The sequence below is a fragment of the Diceros bicornis genome, chromosome 2, assembly GCF_020826845.1.
Source record: "Diceros bicornis minor isolate mBicDic1 chromosome 2, mDicBic1.mat.cur, whole genome shotgun sequence".
Lineage (NCBI taxonomy): Eukaryota > Metazoa > Chordata > Mammalia > Perissodactyla > Rhinocerotidae > Diceros > Diceros bicornis.
The window spans coordinates 92,294,969-92,319,886 of NC_080741.1; the positions used below are offsets into that span (position 1 = coordinate 92,294,969).

Genomic DNA, 24,918 nt, shown 5'->3' on the forward strand with positions numbered 1-24,918 from the left:
CAAGACTCTCAGCCTCCGTTGCCTCGTCTGAAAAACAACCATACCGTGACCAAGGTCACGCAAACAGCAGGTGGGACTGGTCCTCGCTGCCCCAACCCGCAGCTTCCACTCCCACACCTTTCCTGGTCAGGGCAGCGCAGAGCACAGGCCGCCCGCCGTCCAGCACGTGGGGGTGCGCCTCGGGCAGCGTGGGCGAGACCGCGGGGTGGCGTGGGCGGAGCCCCCTCCGGCCCGCCCTCTGCGCGCCGGCTTGACGCAAAGGGACACCGACGTCATGACGCCGTATTCCGTCAGACTCTTCCCGGGCTCGGCCGGGTCACGTGGGCCAATTTTCGCGCGAAAACTGGTAGTTGCTGGAGAAGCAGAGAGGTTCGGGGCGCTGCGATGGCGGTGAGCGCGCCGGTGGTCCCTGCGGGCCTGCGTGTCTGCCATGCGGGGGGCGCGGGTGGGGCGTGGGCGTGGGGGCCGGCGGGTGGTCCCTGCGACGCTGCACGTCTGCGCCGGCCGGGGGCGCGGGTGGTCCCCGCGGCCTGCGCCTCTGCGCGGTCTGGGGCGCGGGCAGGCGGTGCAGAGCGCGCGCCGGAAACAAAGGTGCGGGGGCTGCGAGCTTTTGGTTCTCTCGCCCTCGCGCCGCCCCGGATCGGTGCTCCGGACGAGGTCGGGTCCCTGGGCTCCATATGGAGCTGATTTCTCTCCTTTACTCCCCTCGTGCGGGGCCTGCAAAACCAGCGGGCCCCGCACCGCTTCGGTCTGCCTGGTGATGCCTCCTCCCCCGCGCCAACCTGGGAGCGCTGGACTCCCTAGGCCGAGCCCAGCCCGCCCGGCCATTATCGTTGATTCACTCCGCACATGCTTGTTGGGCGCTCTCTGTATGCCCGGCGCTGTGTGTATACAAGACAGACAAGTCCTGCGTCTTCATGCACTTACTGTAACATTTTTTGTCCCTTTGTCTTGTTTACTATCTGTCCGCTCCACCATTCTGTAAGTTCCAGACCTCTTATGTTTTGGTCGCTTTTGTAGCCCGTGTCCAGTCACAGTGCCTGGCACACTGGGGGTGCTCAAATGGGTGAGAATGCATGCTTATAGGGGAGGAATAGACGATATACAGGTAAACAGACAAATGATGTACCCTCAGTGATTTCTCATGGAGAAAACAGGGTAATATGAGTGACAGCATTTGAGGAAGTGTTATTTGGGCTGGTCCCCCTGTGCGGAGAAGCCATTGGCTCAGAGAGCTCAGAGGAGAGCCTGCCAGGCAGAGGGAACAGCAAGCGCAAGTCTTGAGGCTGGAACGGGTTTGGAGCGTTGGCGGACAGGGTGGCTGTGGAGAGGGAGGCCTTACGGGTGGGGAGGGCCACAGTACAGAAAGCTACCTCAGCCCTCACCTCCTCCATCTCCTGTTGCAGGAATCATCTGAGTCCTTCACCATGGCGTCCAGCCCAGCTGGGCGTCGGCGAAGCAATGATCCTCTCACCTCCAGCCCTGGGCGAAGCTCCCGGCGCACTGATGCCCTGACCTCCAGTCCTGGCCGGGACCTTCCTCCCTTTGAGGATGAGTCGGAGGGGCTACTAGGCACAGACGGGCCCCTGGAGGAAGAGGAAGAGGATGGAGAGGAGCTTATTGGAGATGGCATGGAGAGGTATTTTCACTCAAGGCCCTGCACTCAGCTGATAGTTTTGCAGGGAGCCCGCTGTGTGTCTGGCGACCTTGTTTTGGGTGCTGAGGAAGCAGATGGATCAGAGCTTCCTTGCGCTTGAGCGAGTCTTGGTCCAAGGTCTGGGGGGAGACAGCTTCATGGAGCTGCGACGGATGTGTCTAACTTACACTAAACCCTGAGGCCTGGGTAAGCCCTAACTCCATGAGAAGGGCACCCCAGGGGATGCGTGCAAGGGGTCCCTAATCTGGGGGAGAGGGGCGCGCGTCAGGGACACCAGCCGGGAAGGACAAGAAGCAGACAGCCAAGTGTTTTTCTGTAACTGCAAAGAAACAGTTGGGGGAGGGGTGATTAATCAAGATTTAGATTCAGTCCAGCAAACATTTGTTGTGCCTCATCCGTACCAGGCCCTGTGTTAGATAGTTTCATACAAATGCATATTAACACATATCGACACTTAATGCTAAGATAGTGGAGTCAGCTCTGCAAGTGAGCAGGGTTACCTCTCTGCTGCGGCCTTTCCGTGTGTTTACAACCAGGATGTGGCAGCTACATTCGTAGTGGAATTGTGGGAATGCCCAGGAGCCTCATGGAGAGTCTCCTTTTGGGCCTTTCTGTCCTCTGACTTGGGGTTCCAGACTTGGTGTGCATGAGAGGACTTACAGGCCATCCCACAGTCCAGGGCCATCCGAGGGACTTTCAGGGGCACTCTGGACCATTTGGATCTTTGCCTTAAGCACCACCACCCCAAGTGATGAGACTGGGTGTGCAGTGCATGCCAGACTGTGGAAGGAATGAGGAGTTTTTGGAAGAACCAGCCCTGGACGCAGGGTCCCTGTTGTGCGTTGTGGAGTTGTTCAGGCAGGGTGCCCCTCCCCTGCCAGCTGCCCTCTGTTTCCACTCCCCTTTGCTTCTCCCTCCAGAGAAGGACAGGCTCTTTGCAGGGGCCTCTGGGTAGAGGTATCTGGGGGCGAGCTGGGCCCAATTGGATTTTGTTTCTGTGGCTTTTTTAAGAACAACTTTATTAAGCTGTAATTTCTATATTATAAAACTCAGTCCTTGTAAGAATACAGTTCAGTGCTTTTTAGTAAATTTCCTGAGTTGTGCAGCCATCACCACAATCCAGTTTTAGACATTTTTATCATCCCAGTAAGATTTCTTGTGCTTGTTTACAGTTAATGCCCATTCCTGTCCCAGCCCCTAGGCAACCAATAATCTACTGTCATTTTAGATTTGCGATTCTGGCCATTTCATACAAATGGAGTCGATACTATGTGGCCTTTTGCAACAGGCTTCTTTTACTTAGTGTGGTTTTCAAGGTCCATCCGTGTTGTAGCTTTTATCAGTACTTCAGTCAATCCTTTTTGTGGCTGAATAATATTCCATTGTATGGACACGCCATTTTTATCTATTCATAAGTTGGTGGACATTTGTTTCTTTGCACTTTTTGGCTCTTATGAATAATGTTGCTATGAAGTTTTTCTGTGGACGTTATGTTTTCAATTCTCATGGACATGTACCTAGCAGTGGAATTGCTGGATCATATGGTAATTCTCTTTAATCTTTTGAGGAACTGCCAGGGTGTTTTCCAAATCAGCTGCACCATTTTACATTCCTACAAGTGGTGTATGAGGGTTCCAATTTCTCCACATACTTGCCAACACTTGTTTTCTAGTTTCTGATAACAGTTATCCTAACGAGTATGAGGTGGTGTCTCACTGGGGTTTTGATTTGCATTTCTCTAGTGATTAATGATGTGGAGCATCTTTTCATATACTTATTGGCCATTTGTATATCTTCTCTGGAGAAATGTCTATTCAGATCCTTTGCCCATTTTATAATTGGGTTGCTTGACTTTTTATTATTGAGTTGTAAGAGTTTATTTATTCTGGATACAAGTCCTTTATCAGATAGGTGATTTGCAAATATTTTCTCCTCAGTTTGTGGCTCATCTTTTTTACTTTTTTAATGGTGTATTTTTTGACGCACAAAAATTTTTACTTTTGGGGCCGGCCTGGTGGCGCACGCGGTTAAGTGCACGCGCTCCACCTCTGCGGTGGCCCCGGGTTCGCCGGTTCGGATTCCAGGCGCGCACCGACGCACCGCTTGGCAAGCCATGCTGTGGCGGTGTCCCATATAAAGTGGAGGAAGATGGGCACGGATGTTAGCCCAGGGTGAGTCTTCCTCAGCAAAAAAAAAAAAAAAAAAAAAAAAAGAGGAGGAGTGGCAGATGTTAGCACAGGGCTGATCTCACAAAAAAAAAAAAATTTTACTTTTGATGAAGTCAAATTTATCAGTTTTTTTAACAAACCAATTCGAATTTCGCTGAGGGCATTTCATATGACTTAAAATTCTTTTTCTTCCCCCACTTTTATTGAGATGTAGTTGACATACAGCACTCTATAAGTTGAAGGTGTATAGCATAATGATTTGACTTACATATATTGTGACATGATTACCACATTTAGTTAACATCCATATTTCATATAAATACAAAAAAAAAGTAAAAGAAAAATATGTGTTTCTCCTTGTGATAAGAACTCTCGGGATTTCCTCTCAGCAACTTTCATATCTAACACACAGCAGTGCTAACTATAGTCGTCCTGTTGTACATTACATTTGTAGTACTTAATTTGTCTTATAACTGGAAGTTTGTACCTTTTGACCTCCTTCATCCAGGGCCTCCTTCCCCCACCCTTGCCTCTGGTAACCACAAAGCTGATCTCTTTCTCTGTGAGTTTGGTTTTTTGTTCTTTAGATTGCACATATAATTGAGATCATACAGTACTTGTCTTTCTCTGTCTGACTTATTTCACTTAGCATAATGCCCTCAAGGCCCATTCATGTTGTAGCAAATGGCAGGAGTTCCTTATTTTTCATGGCTGAATAATATTCCATTGTATATATATCCACAGCTTCTTTATCCATTCATCCACCGATGGACACTTAGGTTGTTTCCATGTCTTGGCTGTTGTGAAGAATGCTGCTATGATCATGGAGGTGCACATGTCTTTTTGACATAATGTTTTCATTTCCTTCACATACATTCCCAGAAGTGGAATTGCTGGATCTGACTTAAAATTCTTGAAGAGTCAGATACCTTTTCCCTGAGAACTTTTAAGAACTCAGAACTGGATCAGCCCAGAAATTTACTGGCTTTGGTTTCTGTTTCTGGCATCAGCAGTGTAGCATTATTTGTTCTGAAAGTGTAGTCTGACAGAGTTCACTGCAAAAAATAATAATAATAATACTATAGTTCCCTTAATCACCACTTACCCTGACAAAAGGGCAAACTCAGAGGATTGTCTTGGGGAGGCAGCGTGGTGTCAGGCAAAGAGTGTATGATTTGTGGTTGGACCATATTTCGACACCCGGCTCTTCTGAGTGACCCATTGGCAAAAAGCACATCGCCCCTCTAATCCTTGGTTTCTGCGTCTGTCAGACAGAGCCTTGTCTGCCTCCCAGAATTGCAGGGAGGAGAGTGCTTTACTCTCAGTGGGTTCCTTGTTAAGGCGTCATTCCCAGGGGCCGGCCTGGTGGCGCAAGCGGTTGGGTGCGCGCGCTCCGCTGCGGCGGCCCGGGGTTCGCTGGTTCGGATCCTGGGCTCGCACCGACGCACTGCTTTGGCAAGCCGTGCTGTGGCGGCGTCCCATATAAAGTGGAGGAGGATGGGCACGGATGTTAGCCCAGGGCCGTCTTCCTCGGCAAAAAAAGAGGAGGATTGGCGGATGTTAGCACAGGGCTGATCTCCTCACAAAAAAAAAAAAAAAAAAGGCGTCATTCCCCTTCAGCTATCTGCTAGATGACATTGTGGAAAATGAGTCCTTGAAGGTCTCGGAGTAGCTTAGAGGGTGGAGCTGGTGGGCAGGCGTTTCACAGAGGCCAGCGTGGCTGATGTGTGGATGACCTTCCCAGGACCTCAGGGGGTTGAGGCGGCGTTGTCTGAGACGGGGAAGCTGCAGGGAGAGTTTCTGCCCTGTGAGGGAGCTGGGGTTGGCTCTCTGAAGGCCTTTCTGCCTGACAGTTTTGTGGTTCCTTCAATTCCTGTTGGGTGTTCAAAGCTGTCTTGAGATCCCCTCCCCCGTTTTTTTATTGTGGAAAAATACACATAACATAAAATTTCCCGTCTTAACCTTAAGTGCACACTTCAGTAGTACCAAATACATTCATGTTGTTGTGTGACCATCACCACCATCTAGTTCCAGAACTTTTCATCTTCCCAAACTGAGTCATACAGTATTTGTCCTTTTATGACCAGCTTATGTCACTGAGCACAGTGTCCTTGAGGTTCACCCATGTTGTAGCGTGAGTCAGACTCTCTTTCCTTTTGAGGACTAATATTCTATTGCATGAGTAGACCACACTTGGTTTATCCACTGGAGATCCTTTTTGAGGCTTTTGTATTTCTGGCCTGGACACTGCGGGCCTGCCTGAGCTGGGGCTCCTGAGCCTTCTGGAGCAGGCCCAGTTCCTGGGTGCGTGTTTTTGGGTACTAACAGGGTCCATTTGGGGGCTCCCTCAGGGACTACCGTGCCATCCCAGAGCTGGACACCTACGAGGCCGAGGGACTGGCCCTGGATGACGAGGATGTAGAGGAGCTGACAGCCAGTCAGAGAGAGGCGGCCGAGCGTGTCATGCGGCAGCGCGACCGGGAGGCTGGCCGGGGCCTGGGCCGCATGCGCCGTGGGCTCCTGTATGGTAGGTTGAGATGTCTGCACCCTTGAGGGGCTGATCTGGCTTCCGGAGCCTCGGGGAGCTGGGAAGAAGGAGTGCTGGGGAAGGCGGAGAGAAGGTGCTGGAAAGGCTTCACTCGAGGGTGTCGCTTTGCCCCCAGACAGCGATGAAGAGGATGAGGAGCGCCCCACCCGGAAGCGCCGCCAGGTGGAGCGGGCCACGGAGGACGGCGAGGAGGACGAGGAGATGATCGAGAGCATCGAGAACCTGGAAGACCTCAAGGGCCACTCTGTGCGCGAGTGGGTGAGCATGGCGGGCCCCCGGCTGGAGATCCACCACCGCTTCAAGAACTTCCTGCGCACCCATGTGGACGGCCATGGCCACAACGTCTTCAAGGAGCGCATCAGTGACATGTGCAAAGGTGCGCCCTCTGCACATCCGCCCCCCCGCCTCTCAGCTCACCACCGCCCGCCTTGCACAATCCTCCTGTGGGTTGTTTGTTTTGGCTTTGTAACGGCACATTTGACAGAGCGTGAGGCGCAGGGAGTATCAAGCGAATTGCCTGTAGCTAGACAGGAGCTAGACGTGAAGCCTGAGATGTCTTTCAGACAAAAGCAAAAAGTATTGAGTGTCTGCACTAGGATGCTCCAGCTGACTGTGCAGGGAGCACCTCTAGACCACAGAAGTGTCTTTTGGCAGACTTTTTGTAAAAATCTGAATTACTACTTTGATCAGAAAGTAGCAGCACATTTCTGTTGACAGGAAAGGATTTTAAAGGGGGCATGCAAATCTTGGTTTCCTGCAGTCCCCTCGATTCCCTTTGTCTTATGTTTGACATAGTTTATTCGTAGGTTTCCTTCTTGCCCCTTGTGGGGAGTTGGCAGCCCTGCCGTCTGAGGCACTCTGCGTAATACTATTTCACTTAACTCTCTTGGCAGCCTTGTCTGCTTTGTGACATCCCCATTTCACCGATTGGGAAGTTGAGGCCTAGGGTATTCACTTATCTAAGTCGCATGGTTAAAGCCTGCTGGACTTAGAAGCAAGAGCCGGGCTTTCTGGCTTGAAGTCAAGGATTTGGATAGGCAGGCTCCTCCTCCAACAGGGAGACAGAAATTGCCTCCTTTGTCCCCTGCCAGGCTTGATGCTTAGTTTCTTTTTTTTTGTTTGTTTTATTTTTTGTTTGTGAGGAAGATCAGCCCTGAGCTAACATCCATGCCAATCCTCCTCTTTTTGCTGAGGAAGACTGGCCCTGGGCTAACATCCATGCCCATCTTCCTCTACTTTATATGGGATGCTGCCACAGCACGGCTGACAAGCGGTGCATCACTGCGCACCCAGGATCCAAACCCGGGCCGCCAGCAGCGGAGCATGTGCACTTAACTGCTACGCCACGGGGCTGGCCCCTGATGCTTAGTTTCTCTTCCCACCTCACCTGCCTCTAGAGAACCGCGAGAGCCTGGTGGTGAACTATGAGGACCTGGCGGCCAGGGAGCACGTCCTGGCCTACTTCCTGCCAGAGGCACCGGCGGAGCTGCTGCAGATCTTCGATGAGGCTGCCCTGGAGGTTGTGCTGGCCATGTACCCCAAGTACGACCGCATAGCCAGCCACATCCACGTGCGCATCTCCCACCTGCCTCTAGTGGAGGAGCTGCGCTCACTGAGGTGAGCTGAGGGCAGGGCGGGAGTCAAGCGTCTGGGTCCTTGGCACCTCGTGGCTCAGGCCTCATTCCAGAGAGCTCTAACAGGGCGGTGGTGGTGTGGGGTGGCTGGCTGCAGCCAAGGAGAGCCCTCAGCCCGTGAGTTCTGGCTTGACAGGGCTGCCATGTGATGGATGTGGTGGCGGCCAGGCCCCAGATTTTTGGGATCTTGTGTTGGAACACCCTCATGTGTAGCCCTGGCCTCTCTGGAGGGCATGGGTCAAGCGTCGGGGCCCCAGGCCTCTAATGTGCCCTCTTATCTCCTCAGGCAGCTGCATCTGAACCAGCTGATCCGCACCAGCGGGGTGGTGACCAGCTGCACAGGTGTCCTTCCCCAGCTCAGCATGGTCAAGTACAACTGCAACAAGTGTAGCTTCGTGCTAGGGCCTTTCTGTCAGTCCCAGAACCAGGAGGTCAAGCCGGGCTCCTGTCCCGAGTGCCAGTCAGCTGGCCCCTTCGAAGTCAACATGGAAGAGGTGAGAGGGCACACAGCGCCTGCTGCCGGCTGTCCTTCCTGTCTTGGAGGGTCCCGAATACACAGGGCTGACCTCTCAGGCTGTTTGGAAGCCCAGCCTGGGCAACTCCAATGACGGAGTTGTGTGTTGGCCACACCCTGGGGCTAACGGGGTCTTCTGGCCAGCCCGTTTCGTTTGGCACACACCATGTTTTCAGGAATTCAAGCCAGTATTTAAAAAATCAGATGATTTTGTTTAAAACATCAAATTTTATGGCTTCTCTTGAAAAATGGGAATATCTGGCAAAACTGGGCCCCCTTCTTTCCCACTAGCCCCCTTAGCAGGACACCTGCTTTCCAGCCCGTCACTCCCGTGGGTGCCAGCAGTCCCATCGCGACTTCCTCCTGATGTGTCTGGTACCTGCCTCTCTGAGGGCCTTTCGTTGGGGGCCCCTTAGACACTTCCTTAGGTGACCACCTTAGACACCACTGTGCCATATTCAGGAGACGCTCCCGAAAGCCTCTGGGCTTTTGGACCTCAGGCTCGTCATATGTGCCTGTGTACTGGAATGACCTCATCTGTAAAGTGGGGGTCATCACAGTATCTGTGGTGGACGCCCAGACCCCCTTTTCTTTCTTGGCTGCTGTGTGTGTTGGCTGCTAACTTCTCGCTGCTCTGTGCTTCTGAGAAGGGGCCTAGCTGGAGCCGCCTTGCCACGAAGCAGCTGGGAGGCCACACTTTTTTTTAATTTTTATTTTTTTTAATTTTTATTTTTTTGTGAGGAAGATTGGCCCTGAGCTAACATCCATGCCAGTCCTCCTCTTTTTGCTGAGGAAGACTGGCCCTGGGCTAACATCCGTGCCCATCTTCCTCCACTTTATGTGGGATGCCGCCACAGCATGGCCTGACAAGCGGTGCCTTGGTGCGCGCCCGGGATGCGAACCCGGGCCGCCAGCAGCAGAGCGCATGTGAGAGGCCACACTTGTGGCAGCCCATGGCCAAAGACGGACCTCTTTAAAAGTTCAAGTGCGTCTTGCCACGGGGAGGGACAGCTGCAGGCGGGACGTTGCTGAGCCCGTGCCTTTGCGCAGAGTCTCCCTCCTTGTCTAGCGTCCCCCCTTCACAGACTGCACCTGCACCAGAGGTTCTTGCCTGGGAGGAGAGGAGCAGGCTCAGGCTCTGCTTCTAGGGACCCTGAGGCAGGAAGAACTGGGCGAGGGTTAGCAGTTATAGCTGACGTTCCTGGAGTACTCGCCAGGGGCCCGGTGATGGGTCATATGTTAGTCTTCATCACACCCCCTAAAGCAGGTACTATTACTGACCCCATTTTGCCAGTGAAGAAACTCTCTGGTCACCGAGCCCGAAAGTAGCCCAAAGGATTAAAACGAAGGCATTTGACCCAGAGTGCACGCTTTTAACTGCTGATTTATGTGGTCTCTTTTCTAGACGGTAAGTGAGATAACGGACATTAAATTGCACGGCACGATGCTGGCACCCGATAGTTGACAGCAAGAGCCCACACTTCCTGTGCTTCGCTGTTTGTAGGGCATTGGTTTAAATGCTGTGTGTGTATGACTTGATTTAATCCTCCTGTAAGATTGCAGTTGCAGTATTAGCGTCCCCACTCTGCAGAGAAGGTACAGAGAGGGGAAGTCACTTGCCCAGGATCACATAGCTTAAGCCACAGAGCTAGGATTTGAACCTAGGCAGCCTGACTCCGGCGTCCAGACACACAAGGGCTCAGCTATCCAGCTGTCTAGCAGTAGGAAGGCCTCCAGAGGGGTGGTGGTAGGAGCAGGGACCATCTGCTGATGTGCTGGTCACGGTGGACTCACTCCTGCTGTCATTGACTCTCCATTTTCTAGTTAGTAGACGGGAACAATAATACTGCCTGCCCTCCCTCCTCATGGGGCCGAAGTCAAGGTCAGGTGGCATAATAAGTCAGTGCTGGAGGAGTGAGAAGTCTCTGCCATGCAGGGATGGGCCCCTGTGACCTTCTGTTCATCTCACAGACCGTCTATCAGAACTACCAGCGCATCCGCATTCAGGAGAGTCCCGGGAAAGTGGCGGCCGGCCGGCTGCCCCGCTCCAAGGACGCCATCCTCCTCGCTGATCTGGTGGACAGCTGCAAGCCAGGAGATGAGATCGTGAGTGGCCAGCAGCGGGCCGGGAGGGAGCCAAGCTGCTGAGGAAATGAGTGTGGCCATTTCTGGTGGGGAGAGGGTTGAAGGTAGCAGGGGGTCGGCTGAGATGGGTCTTGAGTCACTGGGTGAAGAGCTTTTTCTCCTGTAGTGGGTTGGCCACTTGGAGTGCTGGGGCTCAGAGTAGTTTTGCTGAGTTTCTCATTTAGTGTCTGTGGCGTGGAGGACTTGGAGGAGAAGAAATTGGGTGAAGTCAGTGTGGAGGTGGACCCAGCCCCCACTTCTACCCCCAGGGCTGCCCCTTCTGACCACGTGGTCTGTCCCCTCTCCCCAGGAGCTGACTGGCATCTACCACAACAACTACGATGGCTCCCTCAATACTGCCAATGGCTTCCCCATCTTTGCCACTGTCATCTTAGCCAACCACGTGGCCAAGAAGGACAACAAGGTTGCCGTGGGGGAACTGACCGACGAAGATGTGAAGACGATCATCAGCCTCTCCAAGGACCAGCAGATTGGGGAGAAGGCAGGTGCAAGTGCGGGCAGGGCTTCTGCGCTCTGTGAGGCCTGTGGGCATCCAGGGCTTGCTGCCAGGCCTTGCCTTCTCCAGGCTGCCCCTGGAACCTCGGTCTTGATTCCTCTGTCGTGGAAACTGTGCTCCTTTCTTATTGTGTTAGTTCCCTGCTTCAGCTCAGTAAACTTGCCTTGATGCAGGGCCCCGTGCTCCAGGGAAAGAGCATAAGCGTGGGTGTCAGGGATCTCCCTCTCTGAGCCTGTGTCCGCACCCAGTTAGGACAGGGCTGTGGTGAGGAGTCATCAGATCACATCAAGCCCAGGCTCCAAACCGAAATGGAGGCCGAGCAGTAGGAGGAAGTCGTTTCTTGTGAGTGTCCCCTGGTGTCCGTCTCCTACCAGGAGTCATTTCTCCAGGGGGAACGCCACACCACTGTGGCATTTTTATGTAGACATTTTTACTGAAGGCTGGGGAGATGGGGTTGGCATTGCAGACATATAGTCACAACTAGAATGTTAAATTTCTATTCATGAAAGCCCTCTGCCATTTCTACTGTCAGGTGCCACCCAACCCCTAGGTTGCTCGGTGTCCTTCCCAAGCTCGTGGTTCTCCTCCTTCTGTTCTTTTTCTTCCTCAGCTCTCCACTTCCTGTTTGGTTTTTAATGCAGAGCAGTGTAGCTGTCTCTTTGGCCTCTGCTCTTCTGGTTCTGATGAGCAAGGCCCTCAGTTCAGGTGAATCAGTTCAGGTTCCAGTTGGCTGGTTTAGGGAATGGGATCCTTCCCTTTGCAGTCTGTGAACTCCCTGTGGGCAGGGCCAAGTCTAATGTGCTCACTTCTGTCACCTCGGTCTTGCCACCTTTCTTGTTCTCCCGGGATCTGGGGTACCCACTGGGGAGGAGGGTGTGTCCCCAGCCTTGGGAGGACGAGAACTTGAGTTCTGCCAGTGCACACTCAGTCCTTGAATACCTTCTAGGGCCACGTTCTAGAATCCTGGGGGAAGTCTAACACAGTCCTTGCCCTCAGGGGGCTCATATTTTATTGGGTTTCCTGATAATAAGAAAGAAACAGGATCTTTTCATGAAACCAGTAACACGGGGGAAAAGCTGTGACCAATGATTCTTTGCTTCCCCACTCTTCTATGCTTAGCACTCCCAGAGGAAAATCAGTGCTAATATGATGGACGCAGTTTCAGAATCAGCGGAGTGTTTGAGCCAGTCTCTCAGTGGACTTGGCCTTGCCCGTGTCCTCTGCACGCGTCAGCTTGTCTGCACGTGCACCTGGCGTGCTGAAGGAGGAGAGTCCTTCCAGAGCTCTTTCCTAGTGCCCTCTTTCTCCCACTGCGGTTTTTAGCCCCTGATCTCCCACTGTCGATTGAGGAGACTGGGAAACCTGGAGTGTAGTGGACACGACATGCCTGGACTGTAAACAAGGAGTTGGACGAGGCTGCCCTGTGTGTGCCTTCTGCCCCAGACTTGTAGTTGCCCAGGCGTGGAAGGCTCTGCCACACCCCCGAGCCTTGATACCTGTATTTTTGTCTGCCTTGAGAGCCCTTCTCCCTTCTTGTCCACCTAGCTGACTTCCCCAGGCAGACGTGCCAATAGCATGGTCTTGATGCTCAATTTCAGTTCTATTCCTGCACGCTTACGCGATGACCCATTTGGGTTGGAGAGGATGACTTCTAAAGTGAAGTCCTTTAGAAGGCTCTAGAGGTCATCTGTCTGGAGAGGATGACATCTCTGCATGATGCCTTTCTGAGCCCCGTGGGGAAAGGAAGACTGGGCAGTAACAGGCAGGGGTGATCTGTACCAGCCTCACCTCTTTAGTCTCCTGCTGCGGTGGATATCTTTACCAGTGACTTGCACAGAGACGTAGAAGGCACGCTCAGCAATTTTGGGGACAAATTGAAGGGATGACGGGCAAGATCAAAAAGGATCGGGCTCCTTTGAACCATGTAAGCAGAGGTAAGCAAACTGGTGGCCCCTGGCCACACCCAGCCTACTGACAGCTTTTGTTCAGTTGGTATGTGGTTCTGATTTTTCTTTTTTCTTTTTGAATTAGTTATCATCCTTTAGGGATCAGGAGATTTCACATAAAAATCTGGATTCCCGGGTTTTTGACAACCCAGGTATCCATCAGTGGTCTGTGTGTCTGCAGCAACACCTGACTGAGGCTGAGTGGCAGCTGCCCCTGCAGGCGGGGTGCGCTCCCTGCGGCTTGTCTGTCCACCCACTGCTGTCTTCTCTCCAGCCTCACTAACTCGAGTTTGTGACCCTGCTTGCTTTCTGTGGACGTTTGATTGTGTGGGCCCGCCGCCGACAGGGTGAAATAGGCAAGGGATAAATGTCATGCCTAACACTTAGATTTTCAAGAACAGGAGACTCATGCAGTCTGAAGCCAGACTTCTGGTTTGAATTTGGGCCTAAATCCCTAGGATGATCAGATGAACTGCCCATCTGTAAGGATGAAGTGACAATAGTGTCTGCTTGTAGGGCTGTCACGAAGGTTCCATACCTGAGCTCATGTGGAGTGCGCAGCAGCCGGCTGTTATCATCACAGTTGTTACAGAAGTTAGAGTCTTTCTACAGAAACTGGGCGGAGGAGCCCATCCGTTAGATGTTTCCCACGCATCGCCCCTGCTCACAGTAGCCATGTGGGTGGGGGCTTGTCCCGTGCTATAGGTGGGCGTTCTGAGGGGCTCTGGGGCAAGTGCACATAGAGAATTAGAGCCTGAGCTTCCGATTATGAGGGTGAGTGAGATAATTCATGGGAGCCCCGGGTCATGGTCTGGGGGGTACCCTTCCTACCAGACATTACGTTGGCTATTACAAGCGGAGTAACTGGCTCAGTTACAGGGTGCAGTGAGCACCGCAGGCATCACGTGGTTGCTCCCTTGCCCTCCAGTCCCACGGGGTGGCCTGCCTGGACGCCCTCCTGGACACAGCGGTTCATTTGCAGGGGGGCGGGACTGAGCCTGGGAAGCTGCCTTGCATAGCTGGGGGAAGCAGGCCTGCTGCGTTTGGTCCTAGGGAGACATTACCTCATCCTGTAAGGGTGCTCGCTACAGAAACAGCCCTGAGAAACAGTTTGGGTGAAGAGGTCGGGGACTGGCCGTCCTGCACGCCCACAAGATGTAGAGGAGGGTGGGAGGCCCACAGAGGGTTGTTTCCCAACACAGATAGAGTTTAATAAAAGAATCGTTCCATGTACTGAGGACTTAGTATCCGCTAGGCACTGTCTAGGCAATTTGCAGATAAGAACAACCCTACGCTGTCAGTGTCATCTGTGCCCATTTTATTGATGAGTAACCTGAGGCACAAGGGGTTAAGTAAGATGCCCATGTATGTCACTGGTAAGTGGCAGGGCCAGGATTCCCACCCAAGGCTGTCTGGCTCCAGAGTCCCTGCTCCCAGGGACTGCACTCTGCTCCCTCTCCTCACAGTTAGCACAGTTGGGAGGATGCATTTGTGAGTTTATTTGGTTGCTGTGAATCCGTGGGGCACCCTAGCACAAGTTCTGGCTCGTGTTTTAAAACTTGTCATGACAGAAACTTTCAGACATCCCCGTGGAATGGCGTGATGAGCCCTGTAGACCCTTCCCCGGCTTCCAGTCGCCGAGCCGGGGCCAGTCTAGTTTCCTTTGTGCTCGCACCCACTGCCCCTCAGCTATGTTGAAGCACATTCCAGACACAGCACGTCGCCTGTGCCTATATCAGTGTGTATGTCTGCAAGGCTCCCTTTGTACTAAACCTGACTACAGTACCGCTGCCACTCTTTTTTCTTTTTTTTTTTTTTTGTGAGGAAGATCAGCCCTGAGCTAACATCCTTGCCAATCCTCCTCTTTTTGCTGAGGAAGACTGGCCCTGAGCTCACATCTATTGCCAATCCTCCTCCTTTTTCTCCCCAAAGCCCCAGTAGATAGTTGTATGTCATAGCTGCACATCCTTCTAGTTGCTGTATGTGGGATGCGGCCTCAGCATGGCCAGAGAAGCGGTGCGTCTAGAGAAGCGGTGCGTCGGTGTGCGCCCAGGATCCCAACCCGGGCCGCCTGTAGCGGAGCGCGCACACTTAACTGCTAAGCCACGGGGCTGGCCCCTGCCACTCTTAAGATAATTCGCAGTTCCTTAATATGAGTTATTGGGTTTGTGTGCGCATTTCCCTGATCATCTTATTTTTTTAAGCAGTTTCTTGGAGTCAGTATCCAGATAAGGTCCACGCATTGTGATTCGTTGTTCTGTCTCTTAAGCCTTGTAATCTTTAGGTCTCCTGAGCATCTCTTCTTTTTTTCTTGGAATTTTTTGTGGAACAAACTGTCCTGTTGAGTTTCCCACAGTCTAGATGTTGCCAGTTATGTCCTTGTTGAGTATATTCCTTTGTTACCTGTTTTCTGTAAATTGGCATTCAGATACAGAGGCTTAATCAGACTCCACTTTGATTTTTTTTTTCTTTTTGGGTGGGGGTCACACAGACTCCTCAGAGGTGCACTTCGACCAGGAGGTACATCACGTCGGGTTGTCTCTGTGATGTGAGCCGCCATTGATGATCTTTAGTTGAATCCATTCGTTCATTGGGGTTGCCAAATGACGATCTTCTAATTCCAAATCCTTCTTTTATTTGCTGGAATGCTTCTATATAGATAAACTTCTCTTCGTTAACTATTTGACCACCTCTAGGTAGAGCTCCTCTAGGAGAAGAGGGATAATGCTGCTTATTTTCCTTTATTTACCAGTTTTCAAAGTAATGAATGGTTCACCTTCCAAGGTGACCACTGAATATCGTTACAGTTAATGGACTTAGACATTCTTGAGGTTTCAGCACCGCAGTTCCCATCCGGGTGGTGCTTGGTGCCCCATTTTTTTTTGCCAGTGTGAAGCTATTCACGTTGGCTCCTGAGTCTTCTTGACTTGACCCGTCCTCCGATAGCTTTCTTGCTTTCTAGTGTAAGGTATTGCAAGCTCCTCTTGCACATTTCCTGCCCCAGACCTGGAATTGGCTATTTCTTCAAAAAGCCCCGTGGGAACTATTATTTCCTTTCAGTGGGAAATAGTGTTTAGAGACGTCAGACTCAGGTGCTCTGGGCTGGGACCACTGTTAGCTGTTCAGTGCTGTACTGCCTCTCCTTGTGTGGGCTTTGCAGTAAATTTTAGGGCCAAGGAAAGAATCAGCAAAGGTGTGATGTTGTGGAAAGTGACCTCCACTCCTAACGTATTACATAAAATAATGGCACCATGCCCTTGGTACTGGGATCATTTCCAGAAGCACCTGCTGGTCACACTGCCCTCTGGCGGCTGTGGAGAGTGGCCATGCCCAGGATAACTGCTGACCCGCGGCCCTGGCCCCAGGTGTAAGAATTAGATTTCTCCCATCTACATGCTCGCAGGGAACCCAGAGGGAGCAACTCTGCCCCCAGCTGGTGGTGCAGACAGGACAGCGGATCAAGCCGCATTCGGGTGGGTCTCCTTCACCACTCTCAGCCCCAATTTTCCTGCTTCGGTGCCCCCTTACCCCGGTGGCCTGGTGCTATCCGAGCCGCCTCGGCCTGACCTGTAAGGAGGGAAGTGTGTGGGTGCAGTGCTTCTACAGAGCCCTTCCGCACAGAGGGCAGAGAGGTTGAGAACAGTAAAAGTGCACCTGCCCGCCGCAGGTAGGGGGAGCTGCTTCCTGCCAGCAGGACATTTCTTTCATGTCTCTGGTTTTATGTTTAAAATTCGTCCAGATTTTGAGAGATTCTCCCTCTCACTCACACACACAGAAATGGAGAAATGTTTCAATGACTCAGCGGTTGAAATGACCTCCTGGTGGACACATCTCCCAGGCTGTCCGTGTTTATCATATTTATCACAGCTGGGCCAGGAGCCGGGCTTGTGTAAACACCTCACTTAGACCTCACATACTCCTGAAGTGGGTGGTGTTATCTTTCTTTTCCATTTGAGGAAACTAAGGCTCAAGGCCACAGAGCCAGTGTGAGGGGCCTTCCTGCATCTGTGTTGTCAAAGCCCACCCTCTCCTCACACACTGCCCTGTCTCCCATGCCTGCGTTTTGTCTCCTTTCTGCTGTTGGTCTGCAACCTTGAGGTAGTCCTTCGAAATAGGACAAAATAAAGGGGTAGGACCAAGGTTCTGTTAAGCTCTAAAGTTCTGTGATTCTCAGGAAGAGCCAACTAATTACATGGCCCAGAGTCAGAGGGCAGGGCTTGATGTGGGGCCTGGTAGAACTGTGGCAGCCGTGGAGTGGGTGCTGTGGGGCTGGAGATGTCCCGGGTCCCTGAGTTGGGAGCACGTGGGTGACCTGCTGTGTGTGGTCAGGTTGGCCCAGACTCGAGAGCGGAGGGTCCTGTTCCCATTGGCTCTTCTGCCTTCTTTCAGATCTTTGCCAGTATTGCTCCTTCCATCTATGGGCACGAAGACATCAAGAGAGGCCTGGCACTGGCTCTGTTTGGAGGGGAGCCCAAAAACCCAGGTGAGCAGCCCCAGACAAGGTGGGACTCTGCTTTTAAAGTCCAGACACCTGGGGAGAAAGAACATGTGAACACATGGCCAGACCATGTGTGGCTTGGTCATCATAGGGAGAGTATAGCCCACGGCTGTGGCCTCTTAGGCAGTTTTAACTATAAAAAGAATATATGACTATATATTCATATTACATCCTCTTCTAAAGTCGTTCGTAGTCACAGAAAGGGTAAAGTCACCAGTGACCACCCTTTCTACTCCTAGTCAACTCCCTGTAGGTTACCCCTCTGACCACGGTGGTGGGTAGAGGAGCAGACTGTGGACGTTCCCATAGACTTACACGTGTACTTGTACAGAAAACGCAGGGCTTCCTGTACCTGTGTGTAAGTGACCACGCATAAAATAGCCAGCCTGCTTTTTCTCACTCATCAGTACGTCTTGGGCATCTTTTTGTATTGGTGCATACAGAACAAGTCCATTCTTTAAGTCACTGTATCAGGGTCCATATGGCAGAGTGTATCTGGCTTTCCTTCTAGTTGGAGAACATGTACATTGTTCCTAGTTTTTTACATTTACAAAGAACATCTTTATACACTCTTCCTTGTATATCTCTGGGTTCGGTGTTCAGAAGTGGGATAGCTGATCCTAGGGTGTTACATCCCTTCCTAGAAAGAATATTTTTTTGCCGTTCATAATCAGAGGAAATTGGGGATAATCCAGCTGCGCCCTGTACCCCTTGCCTCCCTCTTGTCCCACTCCCTCTGCTCCCATCCCTGTCTCCTCCAGGTGGCAAGCACAAGGTGCGAGGCGACATCAACGTGCTCTTGTGTGGAGACCCTGGCACAGCCAAGTCCCAGTTCCTCAAATATATTGAGAAAGTGTCTAGCCGAGCCATCTTCACCACTGGCCAGGGGGCGTCAGCTGTGGGCCTCACAGCGTATGTCCAGCGGCACCCCGTCAGCAGGGAATGGACCTTAGAGGCTGGAGCCCTGGTTCTGGCTGACCGAGGGGTGTGTCTCATCGATGAATTTGACAAGGTGGGTCCATGGGCCGCATAGTGATGGGATTCCGGGTGTGTAGGCTTAGCCCTCAGTGGGGGAGCAAGTGGTCATGGGGAGCGTTGGGGCCTCATTCTAAGACAGTGGTAGGGGCAGAGTCAAGCATTTGAATCTCTTGCAGATGAACGACCAGGATAGAACGAGCATCCATGAGGCCATGGAGCAGCAGAGCATCTCTATCTCAAAAGCCGGCATCGTCACCTCCCTGCAGGCCCGCTGCACCGTCATCGCCGCAGCCAACCCCATAGGTACATCAGGCGCGATGGCCAGCAGGGGGCTCGGGGCCTGCCAAAGGGAGACAGACCCAGAGAGATGGACACTACCTTCGGGAATCAGGAGCCATGGTGCCCCTCGCCAGGCGCAGATGAGGAAAGAGTCGAGCAACAGAAAGCACTCCTCTCTTTTGCATTTCCTGCCAGAGAGAGGGGTGGAAGTGGGACTCGGGACACCTGGGTTTTGTTGAGCCGTGTCCTCAGAACCACCCTTGGCAGCTCTTCTCGGAGACAGGGGAGAAGAATCTGTGCACTGTCTAAGGCAGCGTCAGTGTTGGTCCCGCAGCAAGTGCTTAGAGAGCCCAGGCGCTCGCCCATCCCGTTCGTGTTTTCCCTCGCTGGGCGACAGTCCAGCCCTTCTGTCTCACGGCTGCTTCAGGCAGCTGCTCGGAGGAAAGCTCTTGTCTTGTCCGGCATGCCTGACAGACAGCGGGCTCTGAGTCTCCGTCTTCTGAGTTCTCTTCCAAAGTGTTCTTCCCCTTCTGTCACTAAAGCAACTTGGGGTTGGAATGCACTTTCTATGGTTAAGAAGAAGAGAGGATCTGGGGGAGTGTGGGCCCTGACTGCGAGGTGCCTTTGTCTCACAGGAGGCCGCTACGACCCCTCGCTGACCTTCTCAGAAAACGTGGACCTCACGGAGCCCATCATTTCTCGCTTTGATGTCCTATGTGTGGTGAGGGACACAGTGGACCCAGTCCAGGTACACAGCCCCATGTCCTGGGTTCTGTACAGTAAGTCCCGGGGACCTCGAGTGAGCTCAGGCCTGTGGTGTGCCAGGCACAGGGAACGGGGCTCCGCATGCACCATGGTGTGGTTTCCACTCTAGTTCTCGTGTCCAGAAGTCATCCTTGATTTCTCTTTCCTTCACTGGCCCCTCCCCAGCCACCCACCCACCCAACATAATCCACACTCTGCCAGCAGGTCCTGAGTCCACCCGCTTCTTGCCGCTTCTCTGCTACAACCCGAGACCCAGCTTCTCTTGCTCTGCCCCGAGGTACTGTGGGTCAGATTGGTCTCCTGGCTTCCACTCTCGCCCATTTAGACCTTCTCCAGTTAGAAGCCAGACCACCTCGAAAGCATGAGTCAGATCGTGCCTCACCTTAAAAACCTGCTGGCAGCTTTCCACTGTAACCAGCAGAAGATCCACCGTTGCTGCCATGGCTGCCAGCCCTGTGAGATCTGTTCTGTGCCCATCTCCTCGCTCCCTTCACTTCATCCACGCCACCCTCTCTCTCTCTCTCAGATGCCAGGCCTCGGTCTTGAGTCTCACTCTTTCTCTTTCTGGAACGCTGCACTCCTGATTGTCGCGTGTCTGAGGTGTTCTGGCAGCCTCAGCTGGAGGAGCCTTGGGCCCTCGACCCCACTGCCGTGTTTTTCTTCTTAGCGTATGTTACTTTCCACGTTTCTTTGTAACACCTGTGCATCTCCCCTCCCCTTGCTGGGAGAGAGCCCTGTGAGGGTTGTCAGGGTTGCTGCTGTCTCCTGGCACATGGCAGGCACAGGGTGCGTGTTGTTGAGACAACGTCGTTCTCATAGCACTCACAGCTTTCCCTTCTTCCAGTGTGCTGACTTACTCTGGCCAGCTCACCAGACTCACCCTGCTGCCTGCCCTCTCCCGTCTCGTCTTAGGATGAGATGCTGGCCCGCTTTGTGGTCGGCAGCCACGTCAGACACCACCCCAGCAACAAGGAGGAGGAGGGGCTGGGCAGCGGCACCCTGGAGCCCGCCATGCCCAACACATACGGTGTGGAGCCCCTGCCCCAGGAGGTCCTGAAGAAGTACATCATCTACGCTAAGGAGAAGGTCCACCCAAAGCTCAACCAGATGGACCAGGACAAGGTGGCCAAGATGTACAGTGACCTGAGGAAAGAGTCCATGGTGAGGGCCCAGGCTGGAGCCAGGAGGGCGAGGCGGGGCGCAGAGAGGGAAGCATCTGTGTGGTCAGTTAATTCAGAAAGTGCGAGCACAGCAAGGCCTTAAAAACATGAAACTTTACATACCTTAACCATTTTGTTTTAGAGGGAACTTAAATGTGCATGCATTTGTCTATCTTAGTATAGGGCCAGGATCTTTTCATTTTTGGCCACTGATTAAGTTCCATGTTGACTTTGCATGAATCTCACCCAGATGAACATGTGGTGTGAACTAGTTTCAGTTCTTTCATAGCAGAGCAAGAATTTAAAGGCAGTTTGCAAACAATTGAAATGCAGAATTCTCGTAGATTGGTCCATCTCTCCCAACTAATCAAGACAGCAGTTTCTTTTCTTTTACCTTTTAACTTTATCAAGTCTTTTGAGAGCATTCAACTTAGTTTTCATAAAAACAGCTTTATTTTCTCAGTTATGTTGCACTGGACTGTGCAGTACTTAGTACATGACAGTAACAAGTACAGCTGGCCACAGATATAACGGACTCGGGTGCATACGAGTGAGCTGGTTGGAGCAGAATGTGCAGGCATAATAGTGGCAAGCATAAGCATTCGGCATCCACCCGGCACCGTCACACTTCGAGAAGGAAGCGAAAGTGTGCGTTCACCTGGTGGCTCTGGGGAGCACTTCTGCCACAGGACTGTTAGATGAGCCCTCTGGGTACGGGCCGCCAGCAGTGCTGCGTCTCCATTTTCCTTGCCTCTCTTCTGCCTGAGAAGACCTGACACTGTCCTTTTCCCCAGGCAACAGGCAGCATCCCCATCACGGTGCGGCACATCGAGTCCATGATCCGCATGGCAGAGGCCCACGCGCGCATCCACTTGCGGGACTACGTGATGGAGGACGACGTCAACATGGCCATCCGTGTGATGCTGGAGAGCTTCATCGACACGCAGAAGTTCAGCATCATGCGCAGCATGCGGAAGGTGGGTGTGAGCGGGGTGTGGGGCCCGTTGGAGCACGGCCTGAAGGGCCAGCTCAGCACAGAAGGCCACAGATGGGCATCTCGAGGCTCGGGCCGGACCCCGGGCTCTGCCGTCCTCCCTGGCTGCAGTGGCTCCTTGATCGGGTGCTGAAGGGAGCATGGCAAGAGTGGGGACTGGTCAACTGGTCATCCTGTAGTCACTCTGACAGGCCTGGTAGGGAGCGGTGTTGACCTTGGCTCTTCTCTCACACAGACTTTCGCCCGCTACCTTTCATTCCGCCGTGATAACAATGAGCTGTTGCTCTTTATACTGAAGCAGTTAGTGGCAGAGCAGGTGACATATCAACGCAACCGCTTTGGGGCCCAGCAGGACACTATTGAAGTGCCTGAGAAGGACTTGGTGGACAAGGTATGGGCATGGATGGGAGGGGAGGGTGGGGTTCGCTTCCTGGGGGGCCGTCAGTCATCTTTGAGGGGAAAAAGTACTTGTTCTGTCATTAAGTGGATGGGCCTTGGATGAGAGCCACTTATTGGGTGTTTATAACGTGCTCAGCCCCGTTCCGTGCACCTGAATCTTAATAGCAGCGAACGAGGTAGTCCTGTTGTTTTCATCCATCCTGCAGGGGAGACAGGCACAGGACAACCAAGGAGCTTGTGCAAGTTCACGGGCAGTGGGCGGAGCCAGGATGTCAAGCCCTGTGTTTAGCTCCAGACCCTTCCTGAGTCAGCCTCTGACCGTTTGCTGTTTCCCATGTAATGGAGATGTGACTCACCCTGCCTGCATGAAGAGGCCTTACAAGGTGCAGTGTGGGTGTGCTGGAGCTCCTTCTCACGGTTCACTTGATGTTTCTTCCTCTTAGGCTCGTCAGATCAACATCCACAGCCTCTCCGCTTTTTATGACAGTGAGCTCTTTAGGATGAACAAGTTCAGCCATGACCTGAAACGGAAGATGATCCTGCAGCAGTTCTGAGCATCCACAGTAGCGCTCTGAGATGCTGGCTGGGAAGTCAGACCCAGTGCTCACTCCACTCTGCTTCACGGACACAAAACCAAACCCCTGAGGGACCCAAAGTGTGGTGGGCCGGGGCTTGCAGCTGCACTGTCTGACTTTCTCCAGTCTCCTGGGCTCAGGCTGTGGCTGGGAATGATGGTGTTTATTTCTTTGGTTCCACTTTCTGCTTCTGTCACTGCTGGGGGTGGGCATGCTTTGCCAGGGTTTCTTTTTCAACTGCCCAACAGCCCACCACCTCCAGGAGGTCTGCCTCCACTCAGTTCCTTGGATTAGAGTCACTTGTGTTCAGGATGCCTGCGGTCTGTTTTAGGTGACTGAGCACAACAGGGTGTTATGAACACTGTAGCCCTCTTGTCATGGGTTCCGTGACCTGGCAGCTTCTGTCACATTGGCCAAAGAGCAAGTTGGAGTTATTTTTAGTGTTTTTCTGAACTCTGTCCTGCAGGTTTTCTCCACTCTGTGGACAGAAGAGCACACAGTTGTCAGCACAGCCCCTTTGCCCTTCGTCGTGGCGCAGCAGGCTTGGCTTCCCCCGGGTGGGAGGGGTTGGAGGGGTTGGTGTGGTAACAGTATGGTAATAGGGACTGTCCCCTAGCCAGGACTGTCCATCACCATTGCCATGTTGATCTGTTTTCTCCTACCTAGCCATTTCCCCATCCTCATTGTTTGTACATTTAATTTTTGTTTCTGTGGTTAATTTTTAATAAAATAAAATCTAAATACTAATATCTCTTGGTCTCAATTCTGTTAATATCATAACTCAGGCTTTCCTGGACTTCCCTTGAAGGCGTTTTCTATCTCTGCCTTTGGTGTTCTGTAGGAGGTACATCAGGCTAGAAGAGCTGTTTTATTTGTGGATGTGGAGAAAGCAAAAAAACAGTGACTCTCCCTAGGGAATTCAGTTAGCAGTTGCTGTCTGTGTGATCCCTGTGTGGAATCCATGGGTACCATAGACACACTTGTACACCAGGAGGGGCTGGAAGTAATCTGGCCCTGCCTCCAAACGGAGCAACACTGTTCATCTTTCCAGCATTGCCATCCAGCCTCTACCTGGAAATGCAAAGCTTTGATCAGCTGCCTTGGGGATGGGTGGACATCTACAATTCTTAGTGTTTCTTTCCTGAGATTTAACAGAAATGTTTCCTTGCATCTTCTCTCTTGTCCAAGTTTTCCCTTGTGGAACTTTCCAAGATGTGTGCTTCCTGTGACAGCCCTGCAGATATCTGATGAAACTAGGATGTCTGATTCCCTCATTCAGTTCCTTTTACAAATCCTTGAGAGTGATAAGCTGCAGACCCTGACAGGAACAGATCAGATGTGATCTCTGCCTGGTGGGGTTGGGGAGGTGGGGGATGGGGGTGTGGGGATAAGATTCCAGCAGGAAAGGGAAGGGAGAGCTAAGAGAAAGCAATCAAGTACTGGGACTGAACTGGGGCATTAAAGGTGAGCTCTTTACAAGGAAGAATGGGAAGGAGCCGGCAACAAGGAAAGAGTGAGTGTGGCTGAAGCATGGGTTGGGGTGGGGGGTGGCAAGAGCCGAGGGCAGAGTCTAACCAGACCAGGTAGGTTTTGCAGGCTTGCAAGGAAAACTTTTACTTCTACACACAGGACACTTCTGACACCAGATGTGTGGGTTTTCCACATCAAGCGATTTCATTCTCTACGGACAGACGATGTCCTGCGGTTTAACTTAGCTCTGCCACGGTGGTTACCTGGAGTTAGCGCAGACCCCACAGGTTAAGGGCTCAGTCACACAACACTGCTCCTGCTTCACACACCAGTCACGAGTAGTGGGTCCCCAGGTTACCCACACTTCCATCTGACTTGGCTACAAATCAGAGGTTCCTATGACCCCCTCCTCAGGTTTGATAATTTGCTATCTGGCTCACAGAACCCAGGGAAAGAGGTCACTTACTATTACTGATGTATTACAAAGGATATATTAACGAATACAAAGGAACAGCCAGATTAAGAGATACATAGGGTGAGGTCCAGAAGGGTCTCCATCACAGGAGCTTCTCTGTCTAGGGAGTCTGGGGTGCACTACCCTCCAGGCACGTGGATGTGTTCTTGTTCACCAACCCAGAAGCTCTCTGAACCCCTTGGGTTAGGGTTTTTATGGAGGCTTCATTATGTAGGAA

The 24,918-nt window shown here is 52.3% G+C and overlaps 1 protein-coding gene across 1 annotated transcript; it reads left to right on the forward strand.

Moving 5' to 3' along the window:
• The first annotated feature begins 297 nt into the window (after positions 1-297).
• MCM2 (minichromosome maintenance complex component 2) lies at positions 298-23,503 on the forward strand. Its single transcript, XM_058566851.1, has 16 exons — positions 298-390; positions 1,407-1,639; positions 6,177-6,352; positions 6,489-6,749; positions 7,771-7,990; positions 8,294-8,501; positions 10,493-10,627; positions 10,956-11,147; positions 17,498-17,591; positions 18,368-18,618; positions 18,761-18,887; positions 19,499-19,611; positions 20,541-20,789; positions 21,583-21,765; positions 22,018-22,173; positions 22,625-23,503. The coding sequence occupies exons 1-16, from the start codon at positions 385-387 to the stop codon at positions 22,733-22,735; spliced, it is 2,715 nt and encodes a 904-aa protein (XP_058422834.1). The 5' UTR covers positions 298-384; the 3' UTR covers positions 22,736-23,503.
• Positions 23,504-24,918: the final 1,415 nt, after the last annotated feature.